This window comes from Orycteropus afer, unplaced genomic scaffold (assembly GCF_000298275.1).
Source record: "Orycteropus afer afer isolate SDZICR_OR568_19922 unplaced genomic scaffold, OryAfe1.0 scaffold00014, whole genome shotgun sequence".
In the NCBI taxonomy this organism is placed as follows: domain Eukaryota; kingdom Metazoa; phylum Chordata; class Mammalia; order Tubulidentata; family Orycteropodidae; genus Orycteropus; species Orycteropus afer.
In genome coordinates, this window is record NW_006921601.1 from 5218662 (window position 1) to 5233352 (window position 14691).

Consider the following 14691-nt stretch of genomic DNA (forward strand, 5'->3'; position numbering starts at 1 on the left):
TTTTCCTAGACTCGTACTTCGTACATTCCATATTCCGATGATTAATGGATGTATGCAGCTGTGTCTCTTCAATTTGAGTGGTGTCACATCAGCAAATGGAGGTCTCGAAAGCTTTACCTTATCCATAGGTGTAAGGCTGGGTTTACTCAGATCATGCAGCTCTTTCCCAGTCCTATTTTGAGAGCCTTCTAAACTAACCAGACTATTCATAAAGTTGCACGGTAATGTAGCAAACAGTGTTTCTTTGCTTTTCGTAAGGTTTTTCCTGGCCAATTCTTTGAGAAGTGGACGGCCTCTTCCTTCTTCCTAGTCTGTCTCAGTCTGTAATCTGGGCTGATATCTGTGCACTATGTGCATCCCACTGGGTTTGAAACACCAGTGGCTCAGCCTCAAAACTCACATCAACACGTTACCATGGTAGGACAAACTGACAGACAAGACTGTCTCCCTGTTGGAAACCTCTAAGTGCTGTCAAGTCAATTTTGACTCATAGCAACCCCATATAACAGAATAGATCTGGTCCATAGAGTTTTCTTGGCTGTAATCTTTACAGAAGCAGATCACTACGTTTTCCTCCCACAAAGCCACCGGGTAGGTTCAAACCACAAATCTTCTAGTTTAGCAGCTGAGTGCTTAACCATTTGTGCCAGTATGGCTCCTTATAAAATACTCACCCAAACCCATTGCTATGGAGTCAATTCTGATTCATTGCAACCCTATAGGACAATGCAGAACTGCTCCATAGGGCTTCTAAGGCTGAAATCTTTATGGAAGTAGACTGTCACATCTTTCTCCTACAGAGTGGCTGTTGGGTTCAAACTGCCAACCTCTTGGTTAGTAGCTGAGCATTTTAACCACTGTACCACCAGGGCTCTAGGAGGCTCCCCTCCCAATCATTTGGTCAACTGGTCAACAAACACTTACTGCCTTTTATGTGTCAGGCATTGTTTTAGGCTCTGGGAACATGGAAAGAAGTCAGACAAAGTCCTCGCCCTCAAGAAGTCTACATTCTTACAGACACCCATATGTCTTGCACCTATACCCAGAAGCAAAGTTTCCAAATGCAATATTGATAGCCTATATTTCCAAGTTGCAATGACCCAGATGCTGGAGTGTCATGGTGAAGTTGTCAAGAAATCAGCAGGTAATATACGTCTTCTGAAAACAACCCCTGCTGCCTACCACTTCTTACAACAACTGAAATCTCCTGAGAGTAACAAGTGGCCAAAGTTTACCCCATCCTAGTAGCTGAATTAGCTCTAAATGTAACATATCCTTGTCTGTGAATCACCAAGCTACTTCAAGTCCCAACCCAGTCATCAACACCATCACGGGAAAGCCTGATCTCTGGAATTCAGAGGAGCTTTGAGACTCTCCCTACCACCCGTCAAATCTTGTGAGCTGGAATAAAAATAGCAGGTGGGGAAGGCATATCTGGTACTAAGGGTGAAACAATGTGCCCATTTAGCCTCAACAATGAGGGAAAGGGAAACTGGCTCCAGGAGACCAAGAAATAGCAAAAACCAAAATTTAGGTGGTAGAATGAAAAGACAGATTTCCTACTCCTACATGCTCTTGCCAAATCAACACTGGGCTGCAAAGGAAAAGGAAAGGAATAAATTAGCAAAACAACTATGAAAATTTAGGGACTGGAATCCAGGATTTTAATCGAGATTGGCTTGGTGGTACCACCAGGTGAAGTTCTATCTAAATGACGGACTGTTGTTGTTAGTTGCCATCAAGTCATCTCTGACTCATGGAGATTCTGTATATCACAAAACAAACACTGCCCAGTCCTATGTCATCTTCATGACATGTTTGAGTCCACTGTTGTGGCTGCTGTGTCAATCTACCTCTTTGAGGTTTTCCCTGACCCTCTATTTACCAAACACGATATCCTTTCCCAGCAATTGACTTTTCCTGATGACATATTCATCTTCACTTCTGAGGAGATAGCCCTGCAAATGCATATCTTGACAGCTCTATAGGGTCCTATCTGCCTATCTTTAGCAGTATTCCATGCCTTAGAGTGGCTTCTATCTCCACAAGCTAGACAAATGCCTCTTAGTATCATTGGGTCCCTTTGCCTCCATGGAAGTCACCAAAGGAGCCACTGTGTCAACAGTCTAACTTTCCAAAGCTCTAGTACCCCTGTTTTCCCCAACCAAAGTCTAGCCATACCAAGAAGTCCCCTCCTACTTGGACTCCTGGCCAGCAATAATAAAAGGCCCTCATATTACTGCCAAACATCTACTGAAATGTTAGACTAAGACATTCAGATGCCTATATATCATCAATCCAAATTGCAAATGCCCTGGAAAAGGAGAATGAATCAACCCTTTTTGTCCTTAATTTTCCAGTACAAAGCCTAGCACCTAGGATAAAAGCCCTCAGAGTTAACTGATGCTCATGTCCTAACTGAAGTGCCTTACTCAGCCCAATACCACCTCTAGATGTGGTTGGGGGTGAAGGCATCCCCAAAACACCAGATCACAAGTTCTAAATAACACCTATAGTCCAGGGGTAGCCTCTGAAAGAAGAGTGGACTTGGGCACAGAGGCCTGTGACTCCATGCCAACAGCCTAGTTCCCAGAGGAAAAAGGAAGAAACAAGGAAAGCAGAAAATAGCAGGAAGGAAGGGAAGTGAGGACTTACAAGGGAGGCTGGCCAAGATACTTTTTTTAGGTACATCAGAGACCCAGATATTTACAAACACCATGCAGCATGTTATGATAACAAGCATACTGGAAAGCTTAAGGAAGAGCAACCTCTGAAAAGGGCTAGAAACATGTAGCCATGTTGTCCAAATAGAAGCTCAGGTATCTGGCAGCAGCCCTGATTCTGCTTTACAACTTGACAGTACACTGCATCTCCCACCACAACCATGGTGGAACTTTGAAGGAAAAAAATGAATACTTGAAAGAGTTGAGGGCTACCAGGTATGGCAATCTGCAAGTCATGTCTGCCAGCCTTCTGGTTAGCAGTCAAGCGCCTTAGGCACTATGCCACCAGCACTCCCTAAATATACTATTTATTTAAAATTAGAATAAAATGATAAAATCACATATAATGTTTATTTCACCCCCTACAATGATCCGACTAGAAAAACTGGGAAGCTTAATTATCAGTCTCTGTCTGCCAACTCAGTCATGGTAAAACTGAGGAGTAAAACATGCCACCAGGTTGGAGACAGCCCAGCAAAATGATTCCCCAAAAATAGGGAACGGGAGACAAAGAGTCTGAAATCAAGACATACTGCTGCTTTGACCACCAATACACCCTGACATAATTCAGCTTCTCTGACTGTTTTTTTGCCCAAGAAGTTTTTGGAGCCTGCCATAGGAGGTCTGGTGGTATAGTGCCTAAGGCATTTGACTGCTAATTGGAAGGCTGGTGGTTCAAACCCACCAGCCACTCCTCAGAAGGAAAACTGGGCAATCTACTTCCATAGAGATACCCCCTTGGAAACCTAAGACAGGGTCGCTATGAGTTGGAATCAACTCCAAGGCAGTGAGTTTGGTGTTTTTTTTTTTAAATTCCTAGCAACACCCAGTTCAAGGAAACAGGTAGGCCAGAAACCCTACTCTAGGCTACAGAGGGTGCTATGCGGAAGGGACAGGTTGTGCTCTCATTGGTCTTGCTGCCAGCATGGTATTTGCTTTGTTTGTCCTAAGCTATATAAGGATCTTTGGTGGTATAGTGGTTAAGGCATTTGGGTGTTAACCAAAAGGTAGGTGGTTCAAACCCACCAGCCACTCACTCTGTGGAAAAAAGATGAGGCAGTTTTCTTCCATAAAGATTTATAGCCTTGGAAACCCAATGGGGGTCACTAAGAGTCAGAATCCACTTGATGGCAATAATGGAGTGAAGCTGTAACAAGTAAGAGGCTCCTTACCAATCCCTGTTTGGTCGGCACAGTCCATCTAAATGTCTCTGCTGGGACCAAGCCTTTCATGTTTGGGCTAAACTCCTACCTCATTCATGCCAGTTACTTCCTCAGGGTCTACATGATACGCACCAAGCTACTAAGCACGGCTGGACTCTAGATCTGACTGAACCAAACACCTACCAGTGCCTCTGGCCATGCCTTATTGGACTTAGTCTGGCATTGCGTTGCCCAGATAACTAGCCCTTCCCTGACCTAAGATGAACTTCCATCTCATAGGTATCCATTTTAGTGGCTGAGATACTTAAAGCCAAACTTGTCCACCTGAAATTCAGCAGAAGGGACTATGAAAAGGACATGGTTTTAATAAAAGAGCTCAGAGCCATTCTAGGACATCAGCATACAGCATAGCATACAGCCTTGGCCAAAATCTGAGCAGCCCTAGAAAGTGCACTGTGCATCTATCTGCCAGTTCCAGAAGCTTTTTTTCCATCACAGGACATTTACTGAGCACTTACTTTATGCCAGCCACTATGCTAAGCACTGGCATATGTTATTTCATTTAACTCTTATGCCAATTCGGTGAGATAAGTGCTATTATTATCATTATTTTATAGAAGATATAACCAAGCTTTAGAGGGCATTAAAAAGACCCTGAGATCTCAGTGGTAAAAAGTTAGAGCTTGGATATGAACCCATTTTCTTCTAATTTCAAAACTTGTGGTTTTTCTATGGCCTCACATTCTTACTTTTTAAAAAGACACAACAAGGAAAATGGATTATATTTTACACTCACTAAAATTCCCCAAGCTACTTTCTTTGCAGCCCAGCCTAAATTCTTCTACAGCCTGGACCTCTGCTTGGAACTTGTACTAATATGCATAGCTGCCCACCCACCCCTACCTCCAATGTGGTCCGCTTCCTTCACCACAGTGCATCCTAGCTCAGGCACAGCCCCCAAGTTGTCCCCAACTTGGGAAAAGATTTTAGCCAGAAAAGTATTGGCTATTTCTTGCTAGCGCCATTCCTGAAGCCCTAGGAACCTCTAACAGTGTAAAACAAAGTTTGTTTCAAGGTCACTGTTTGCTATCTCCTACAGAAGCCTACAGAACTAGAAAATGAAATACTATATAGCCTAGAGAAGACTTCTTCTCAACAGTCAGCATGAGTTGGGAACACACACCTGGATAACTGTCAAAGTCATGACGATAATCATTTATATTTTGATAGGGATCTCGCCCAGGACCTAGGCCACTTGGCTGTTCCTTAATCCTACCTGCTAGTAGGCCCTACTCCCTCAGAAGTGCCCCTACTCACCTGCTCAGTGTCCCCTGAGGGACCTTAGTGCCTCCAGCTCCATGTGTGATGCTGGCATTCTTGTTGGCAGTCATGGTCATTTCGGCTCTCTGCAAACCCAGAGCCCTGCAAAAGAAGATAAGGCCTATAAGCCAAGTTTCCACAGGCTGTCAAAAGTGCCTAAACAGCTTCCAGATGACCTACCAAAATTGCCAAGAGGATCTCTATGGTGAGTGGCAAGAAGCACTTTCCCACATATGTTTAACTCCATGTGTTAGCAGCTTTGGGACCTCAAAGGAACCCTGACCTGAAATAGGGAAGTCTATGAGCTAACAGATATATTGTCACTTCATAGAAAATGGTAAGAAACTGTATCTCCCTCCCTCCTTTCATTGTTTCTTAAGCAAGAGTTACTTAAACTTCTATCCTTCCCTATTGCTTTGACAAGGTTTGCCATGTTTGCATACCTCCTGAGCTATTTTCTAGCTCAAAGGAATAAAATAGGAATCAACTTGAATCTGTATTGCTTAAAAATAAAAAAAAAAAATTAACTATGTCTGAAATGATAAATCATTCATGCATTCAACAAATGTTTATTGATCACGCATGCCCTAGGCACTGTGATAGAGCAGAGACTAAAACAAAGTCTCTGCCACTGGGGATCTTTAGCCCAGTGGGGAAAGGCAGGCAACAGTGCACATACGCACACATACACGTATCACATGTGTGTGATACATAAGTGCATGTTTATGAATAATATGTAAGGTCATATAAGTGGTATGCAGGAAAAAAAAATCAAGCAAAATAGAAGGAGTGAGAATGAAGAGAGTGTATTATTTTAAACACAATGTTCATAGAAGGCCACTCTGATAATGTAATATTTGAGCAGACACCATGAAATTGTAAGCAAGAAAACATTGTTGCAAAAAATTAAAGAAGACCTAAGTAAAAGGAAAGACATGTATGTTCATTGATCCAAAAATATTATTAAGATAGCAATACTCCCCAGATTGGGAGCTCTGGTAACGTAGTGCCTAAGGCACTTGACTGCTAACAGGAAGGCTGGTGGCTCATACCCACCAGCCACTCCTCGGAAGGAAGATGGGGCAATCTACTTCCGTAGTGATACTGCTTTGGAAACCCAAGGAGGGATCGCTATGAGTCGGGTCCAACTCAATGGCACATAACAATAACAACAACAACAACTCTCCAAATTGATCTACAAATTCAGCACAATCCCTATCAAAATCTGATCTGGCTTCTTTGAAAATACTGCCAAGCTGATCCTAAAATGCTATGGAAATGCAAGGGACCCAGAGCAGCCAAAGTAATCTCAAATAGGAAGAATAAAGTTGGAAGATTCAGACTTCTTAATTTCACAACATACTACACAGCTACAGTAATCAAGAGAGTGTGATACTGGCATAAGAATATACAAAGTGAACAGTAACCCTAGGAAGATATGTACTCCTTAGAACAATCAAACATTTGAGATAAGAAAGGCAGAATTTGTCCAAGGACAAATTTCATAAGGCAGGAAGGATTAAGAGAGAAGGAAGATGGAAATGAGAAATACAAGGAGGAAGTGGGAAGAGAGATGTTACATTGAGAGGATTATAATCAATGATATGAAGCACAATAAGTATGAATTATAGAATGGAAAACTAATTTGCTCTTTATACTTTCACCCAAATCACAATAAAAAGTTAAAAAGAAAGAAAAAAGAATAGAGCTCAATATAATACAATTATTCAACCCTATGTGCAACAGAACAAAACATGGCCTGGTCCTGCACCATGCTCACAATTATTGCCATGCTTGAGCCCACCGCTGCAGCCACTGTGTCAATCCATCTTGTTGAGGGTCTTCTCCATTTTTGCTGACCTTCTGCTTTACCAAGCATGATATCCTTCTCCAGGGATTGGTCCCTTCTGACAACATGACCAAAGTACAAGGACGAAGTCTGGCCATACTCACTTCTGAAGAGCACTCCAATTGTACTTCCTCTAAGATAGATTCGTTCATTCTTCTAGCAGTCCATGGCACATTCAATATTCTTTGCCAACATCACAACTCAAATGCATCAATTCTTCTGCCTTTTTCTTTATTCATTGTCCAGCTCTCACATTGCTACTGAAAATACCATGGCTTGGGTCAGGAGCACCTTAGTCTTCAAAGTGACATCTTGACTTTTCAATATTTCAAACCCTTTCTTCCTTTCCTATCTTATTAATAACCTTTTGTTTTCTTCATGTATGGTATTCTTTATGTCATCCCACAACCTGTCTGGTCTTCAATCACTGGTGCTTCAATATGTCAAATCTGTTCCTCAGATGGTCTCTAAATCCAGGTAGGATATACTCAAGGTTGTATTTTGGCTCTACAGTCAAATGATTTTCAACAAGAATGACAAGACAATTCAAAAGAATAGTCTTTTCAACAAATGGTGCTAGAACAACTGGATATTTATATGCAAAGAATAAGGTAGGATCTTTACCTTCATACCACACACAAAAACTAAGTAAAAAAAAATGGATCACAGACCTAAATGTAAGAGCTAAAAAACTATAAAACCAAGGCTTAAGAGAAAACATAGAAATAGATCTTTGTTATACTGGATTAGGCAGTGGCTTTTTTTTTTTTTTAAATTGTGATTTGGGTGAAAATTTACAGAGCAATTTCATTTTCTATACAACAGTTCATACATATTTTGTTTCATGACATCCCCATAATTTAACAGCTCTCTTCTCACTTCCTCCCTGTAGATACCTTTTGTCCTTCCCAATACATTCCTGCCTTCTGAGCTATCTCCCTATGCAAATATGCCATTCTGATCTCCCACGGTTGATTGTTCTAGAGACTGCACCTACCTGGTGTAAACATTTACCTTACATGCCTGTTGTTTGGCTGGAAGCCATAGGAATGAGTTTAATTCCAGATACAAAGGGTGACTAGGGGCCATGGTCTCAGGGGTTTTACAAGTCTCTATCAAACCAGTAAGCTGGTCTTTTTTATGCTTTTGAGTTTTGTTCAACATTTTTCTCCCATTCTCTCCATGATCTCCTGCACTGATCCCTTCCTGAGTGGTTGACAGTGATAGGTGGGCACCATCTAGTTCTTCTGTTCTCAGGGTCATGTAGGCTGAGGTTCACCTGGTCCACTAGTCCCTTGGACTATTTCCAAATATCTCTGGTTTTCTTCATTCTTCTCTTCAGACAAGAAGAGACCAATTGTGCATCTTAGATGGCCACTTTTGTTTTCTTCATGGATGATGTTCTTGATGTCATCCCACCATTCTGGTTTTCAGTCACTGGTGTTCAATACATCAAATCTATTCTCCAAAATTCAGGAGGGATATAACCAAGGTCATATTTTGGCTCTGGTGGACTTGTTTTAATTTTCTTCAGCTTCAACTAGAACTTGCATATGAGCAGTGGGTGGTCTGTTCTACAGTCAAGAACATCACCCATGAAGAAAGCAAAAGGTCATTAAAAAGACAGGAAAGGAAGAAAAGACCAAAATGGATGTCAGAAGAGACTCTGAAACTTGCCCTTGAACTTAGAGTAGCTAAAGCAAATGGAAGAAATGACAAAATAAAAGAGCTGAACACAAGATTTCAAAGAGAAGCTTGAGAAGATAAAGTCAATTATTATAATGAAATGTGCAAAGACTTGGAGTTAGAAAATCAAAAGGGAAGAACACACTTGGTATTTCTCAAGCAGAAAGAACTGAGGAAAAAATTTAAGCCTCAAGTTGCAATACTGAAAGATTCTATGGGCAAAATATTAAATGATGCAGGAAACATCAAAAGAAGATGGAAGGAATACACAGAGTCACTATACCAAAAAGAATTGGTCAATGTTCATCCATTTCAGGAGATGGCATATGATTAAGAACCAATTGTATTGAAGGAAGAAGTCAAAGCTGCACTGAAGGAATTAGTGAAGAACAAGGCTGCAGGAACTGACGGAATACCCATTGAGATATTTCAGCAAACAGATGCTGCTCTGGAGGCACTCACTTGTCTGTGCCAAGAAATGTGGAAGACAGAGCTACCAGGCCAACTGACTGAAAGAGATCCATATTTGCACCCATTCCAAAGAAGATGATCCCACAGAATGTGGAAATTACTGAACAATATTAATATCACACACAAGTAAAATCTTGCCGAAGACAATTCAAAAATGGTTGCTGCAGTATATTGACAGAAAACTTCCAGAAATGCAAGAAGAGCATGTGGAACAAGGGATATCACTGCTGATGTCAGAGGGATCTTAGCTGAAAGCAAAGAATACCAGAAAGATGTTTACTTGTGTTTTATTGACTACGCAAAAGCATTTGATTGTGTGGATCATAACCAGTTATGGATAACACTGAGAAAAATGAGAATTCCAGAACACTTAATTGTGGTCATGAGGAAACTGCACATAGACCAGGAGGCTGTCGTTCAAACAAAACAAGGGGATACCGCATGGCTTAAAATCAGGAAGAGAGTGTGTCAGGGTTGTATCCTTTCACTGTACTTATTCAATCTGTATGCTGAGCAAGTAATCTGAGAGTCTGGACTATAGGAAGAAGAACGTGGTATCATGACTGCAGGAAGACTAACAATCTGCGATATGCAGATGACACAACTTTGCTTGCTGAAAGTGTAGATGGCTTGAAGCACTTACTGGTGAAGATTAAAGACTACAGTCTGTAGTATGAAATACATCTCAACACAAAGAAAACAAAAATCTTCACAACTAGATCAATAAGCAGCAACACAATAAATTGAGAAAAGACTGAAGTTGTCAAAGATTTCATATTACTTGGTTCTGCAATCAACATTAATGGAAGTGGTAGTCAAGAAATCAGACGACGTGTTGTGCTGGGCAAATCTGCTGCAAAAGACCTCTTTAAAGAGCTGAAGAGCAAAGATGTCTCTTTGAAGACTAAGGTATACCTAACCCAAACCATGGTATTTTCAATCACCTCATATGCATGTGAGAGTTGGATAATGAATAAGGAAGACCAAAGAAGAATTAATGCTTTTGAGTTGTGGTGTTGGTAAAGAATACTGAAGGTACCATAGACTGCCAAAAGAACAAACCTGTCCTGGAAGAAGTACACCTGGAATGCTCCTTGGAAGCCAGAATGGCCAGACTTCATCCCACATACTTTAGTCATATTGTCAGAAGGAACCATTCCTTGGAGAAGGATATCATGCTGGGTAAAGTGAAGGGTCAGTGAAAAAATGGAAGGCCCTCAATGAGATGGATTGACACAGTGGCTGCAATGATGGACTCAGATATAGCAAGAATTGTGAGGCTGGCACAGGACCAGGCAGTGTTTCATTCTGTTGTACATAGGGTCACTATGAGTCAGGGCCAACTCGATGGCACCTAACAACAACAACAAGATGGCCACTTGCAAGCGTTTAAGACCCCAGTCACTACTCACCAAAGTAGGATGTAGAACAATCTTTCTGTATAGCATGTTACATCAATAGAACTTGATGTCCCCTGCAACCATGATCCTGAACCCACGGGCCCAACAACTTGCTCCCTCAGGGTGGTTGGCTGTGGCTAAGAAGTTATCATAACTTTGCCCCTTGTTAGCTCTATTATATATATGGACATTATTATAGCACATACAAAATGTATGTAGAAATATCATCTGCCAAACTTACATATGGTCATGGGTATATTCCTTTTAGGTAATGGCTTTTAAGATATGAAACCAAAAGCAGAAGCAAAGAGATTGCTAAAAAAGAAATAAGGAAATCAATACCATTCTCAATAGCTACCAAAAGCAGAAGCAACAAAGGGGGAAAAAAGATGAGTTGGCTTATACCAAAATTAAAATCTTTTGTTATGCAAATGATATCATCAAGACAGTAAAAAGATATATGAACAACTGCCTCCTTTGCCTTGAGACCAGAAGAATTAGATGATGTCTGCTATCATTACTGAATGTTTTGATCAAAGATGCCACAGAAAAATCTTGATCAAAAGGGGAGAGATGCAGAACAAAATTTAAATTTCCCATGGACGCTACAATTTCTAGAGCCCAGGCAAGTGGATGAACCCCTGAAACTACTGCCCTGAGGTCATCTCTCCAAAGCTTAAACCAAAAATATTCCCTGAAGTCTTCTTAAAATTGAACAATAGCTTAACTAGTAAAAAGGTCTGCATGGAGCTCTGGTGGTGTAGTGCCTAAGGCTAATCAGACTGCTAACCAGAAGGCGGGTGGTTCACCCACCAGCCACTCGTAGTGATACACCTCAGAAACACAAGAAGGGTTCACTGTGAGTCAGCTCTGACTTGATGATGGTGAGTTTGTTTGTTTGTTTGTTTTTGTATGTTCTTTTAAGAACTCTCTGTACGAGATCAAAGTGACAACAGCAACTGGAAAGATTAAATAGGAAGCTTAGGGGGCAAGGAGTTTATGTTAATGAGGGAGGAACAACTCAGTAAAGGAGGGTGAGAATGGTTGCACAATTTAAAGAATGTAATCAATGTCACTAAATTATACATGTTTGTTGTTGTTAGGTGCCCTTGAGTTGGCTCTGACTCATAGTGACCCCATGTACAGCAGAACGAAACACTGCCTGGTCCAATGTTGAATTGGTCTATGTTTTGCTGTGTACATTTTCAACAACAACAACAAAATAAATAAAATATAATGAAAAAAAAATTAAGAAAGTGAAAAGACAACCCACAGAGAGGGAGAAAAGAGCTTATATCCAGAACATACCCCCAAAACTCATAACCTAATAAAAGAAGACAAATTAGAAAACGGGAAAAGGATTTTTCTCCAAGATTTAAAACTGGCCAATAAGCACATGAAATAATGCTCAACATTATTAATCATTATAGAAATAAAATTAAAAGCCACAATGAGATACCACTTCACACCCACTAGGATGGCTACAGCAACAACAACAACAACAAAAGACAATAAGGACTGTTGCCAAGGATGTAGAGAAACTGGAACCTTCATTCATTGCTGGTGAGAATGCTAAGGACAACAGCTTGATAGTTCCTCATAAAGTTATACAGTTACCGTATGACCCAGGAATTCCACTCCTAAATATACATATCTACGAGAAATGAAAATATATGTCCATATAAATACTTGTACTCAAAAGTTCATAACAGCATTACTGATAAAAGCCCCAAAGCAGAACCCCCAAATGCCTTTCAACTTGTGGAGAGATGAATAAAATGTGGTATATGCATACAACAGAATATTATTCTGTAATAAAAAGGAATGAAGTAATGATTCATACTACAGCATGAATAACCCTGTAAACATCATGCTATCTAAACAAATCAGTCATAAAAGACCACACATTGTTATGATTCCATTTAGTAAAAATGTCTAGAATAGGCAAATCTTTATATCTTTATAGAAAGTAGATAAATAGTTGCCTGGGGCTGGGGTGAGAGTAGGGAAAGAGAGAGTGACTGCAATGAGTATGGGGTGATTTGGGGAGTGATTAAAATATTCTGGAATCAGACAGCGGTGGTCACTACTTAACTCTGTGAATGCACTTACTAGAAACTACTGAACTGTATACTTTTAATGGGTAAATTTTATTCTATGTGAATTTTATCTCAATGTAGATGTTAAAATAAAACTTAATGGCAAAAAAATTTAAGTGCCTTGGAGAGTGGGTGTGAGAGATTGACACAGTTGATATATCAAGCACATTTTCAGTGTGACTGTGTACTATAGCCCAGGCTGACATCACCATCATGGAAGCTGAACAGTTCAGGAACAGCAGTTTTCTCACTCTAAGTGGCATCCTCACCACGTTGACCAAATTTAAATGTTATCTGGATGTGAAAGTTAAATATATTTATTTATGGCCATTAGCAACCTTAAGGAGCTCTGGTGGCATAGTGCCTAAGGCATTTGACTGCTAACCAGAAGACTGGCAGTTCAAACCCACAGCCACTCCTTGGAAGAAACACTGGGCAATCTACTTCTGTAAAGATTTACCACCTTGAAAATCCAACGGGGGTCACTATGAGTCAGAATCGACTTGATGGCAGTGAGTTTTTTATTAGCAACCTTACTCCTGGAAGTCATTTTACTTATCACCTTGGTGCAAGTAAGTAATTGGTATCAATGATAAAAATAAGAAAAGCTTTAATTCTTAATATCATTTATAGCTCTTTCCTGACTTCAACATGAAATGTGCTATCTCTAATTGCTTCAACTTTATGTAAAGTCTCAGGGTTATGGTTCTGATGATTGTTCTAGTGGGTAGACTGAGGGTTGGAAAGGGAGGAAGTATCCAACAAAATAAGAATAATTTTCTGATAGTGATAAGCACTGATATGTTTCTCCAAGGTGAATACTGTAAATGCTTTTGGAAATAGTAAACCAACTATGAGCCTCACTTTCATCCTTCATAAAGTACAGATAATACTTCTCTATTTGTTGACCTTTAAGAGTTGCCATGGTACTCAAATTATGGAAGGGAAAAAATCTTTATAAACAAAAGTATACAGCATAATGTTAGTGATGACGATATTAGCCAAGTTTGGCATTAAGGCAACTATGTGCACTGCCTCGGATAAGATATTCTCTACCCACAGCAGCTTAATACCAAGTTAAGTGTTTGGTATATGGCTTTGTGTGCAATGCAGAAAAAAAAGAAGAGAAAAGACAGGTTCTAGAAGCTTTCCCAAGCCTGTACTCAGGTTCCTCAGGGAGCATAGTGCTACAGAAATCAACTTGCAATAGCTCTTAACTGTGCCCTGAATAGCAATAGTTACAATAACCATCACCACTCATCAAAACAACACTGGACATGCTCTAGCAGCTCTAGGGCAGGCAGGTCCTCAGAGAAAGGGCAGAAGCTATGTGGAAAGTCCAGAAATTGAAATATATTAAAAGAACACAATGAAAAAACATTTTCTTTCTTTCCTTGAATTTCCTATCTAAGAAGAGCAGACCCACTGTTCTGAAATGCCATTATGTAGAACACAGAGCCAACTTAGTTAAAAGGAAAAATGGAGTTGACTCTGATATTTAAGCAGGTCAAGAAGAAAAATCCTGTAAAGAGGCAAGGCAGGAAGGGGTCAAAACTACTTCCATGCCCATGGCAGGGACCCTCAGTCACATTTCTGCAAGAGCATAGCTGTCATTCTCAGATGTGACCTGGGAATTCAGGCATCTTGGGCAGGCATTGCAGAGAACCCCAGAGGGGCTAACTATGCCAGGAGAACAAAGAAGCCGACTCACTCTGCTCCCTCAACTTTTCTCTCTTGGCCAATTCTATCAGAATCAGAACATAATTAAAAGGCTTCAGGAGCTGAATAACCTTGACACCAGAAGCCTAGAAGAGCACTCTGTGTGTGGATGGCTTCTCAGGGAACAGTACTTCTCCCAGTGCCCTAAGAGCAGACCTAGGCTCTCATCCATGTTTTTAGCCTGCTTAAACATTTGGCTAGTCATGTTCTTACAAGGAGAGAATCTGCTTCACTAGTTCCTAGGCCCATCAGTGGCAAAGT

The 14691-nt window shown here is 40.5% G+C and overlaps 1 protein-coding gene across 1 annotated transcript in view; it reads right to left on the minus strand.

The window, feature by feature from the left end:
- DENND2B (DENN domain containing 2B) overlaps positions 1 to 5283 on the minus strand; it is an 88918-nt gene extending 83635 nt beyond the window's left edge. The window contains exon 1 of the mRNA XM_007954885.2: positions 5204 to 5283. Within this exon, the coding sequence (XP_007953076.1) occupies positions 5204 to 5283 (80 nt within the window). The remainder of the gene's footprint in view (positions 1 to 5203) is intronic.
- Positions 5284 to 14691: the final 9408 nt, after the last annotated feature.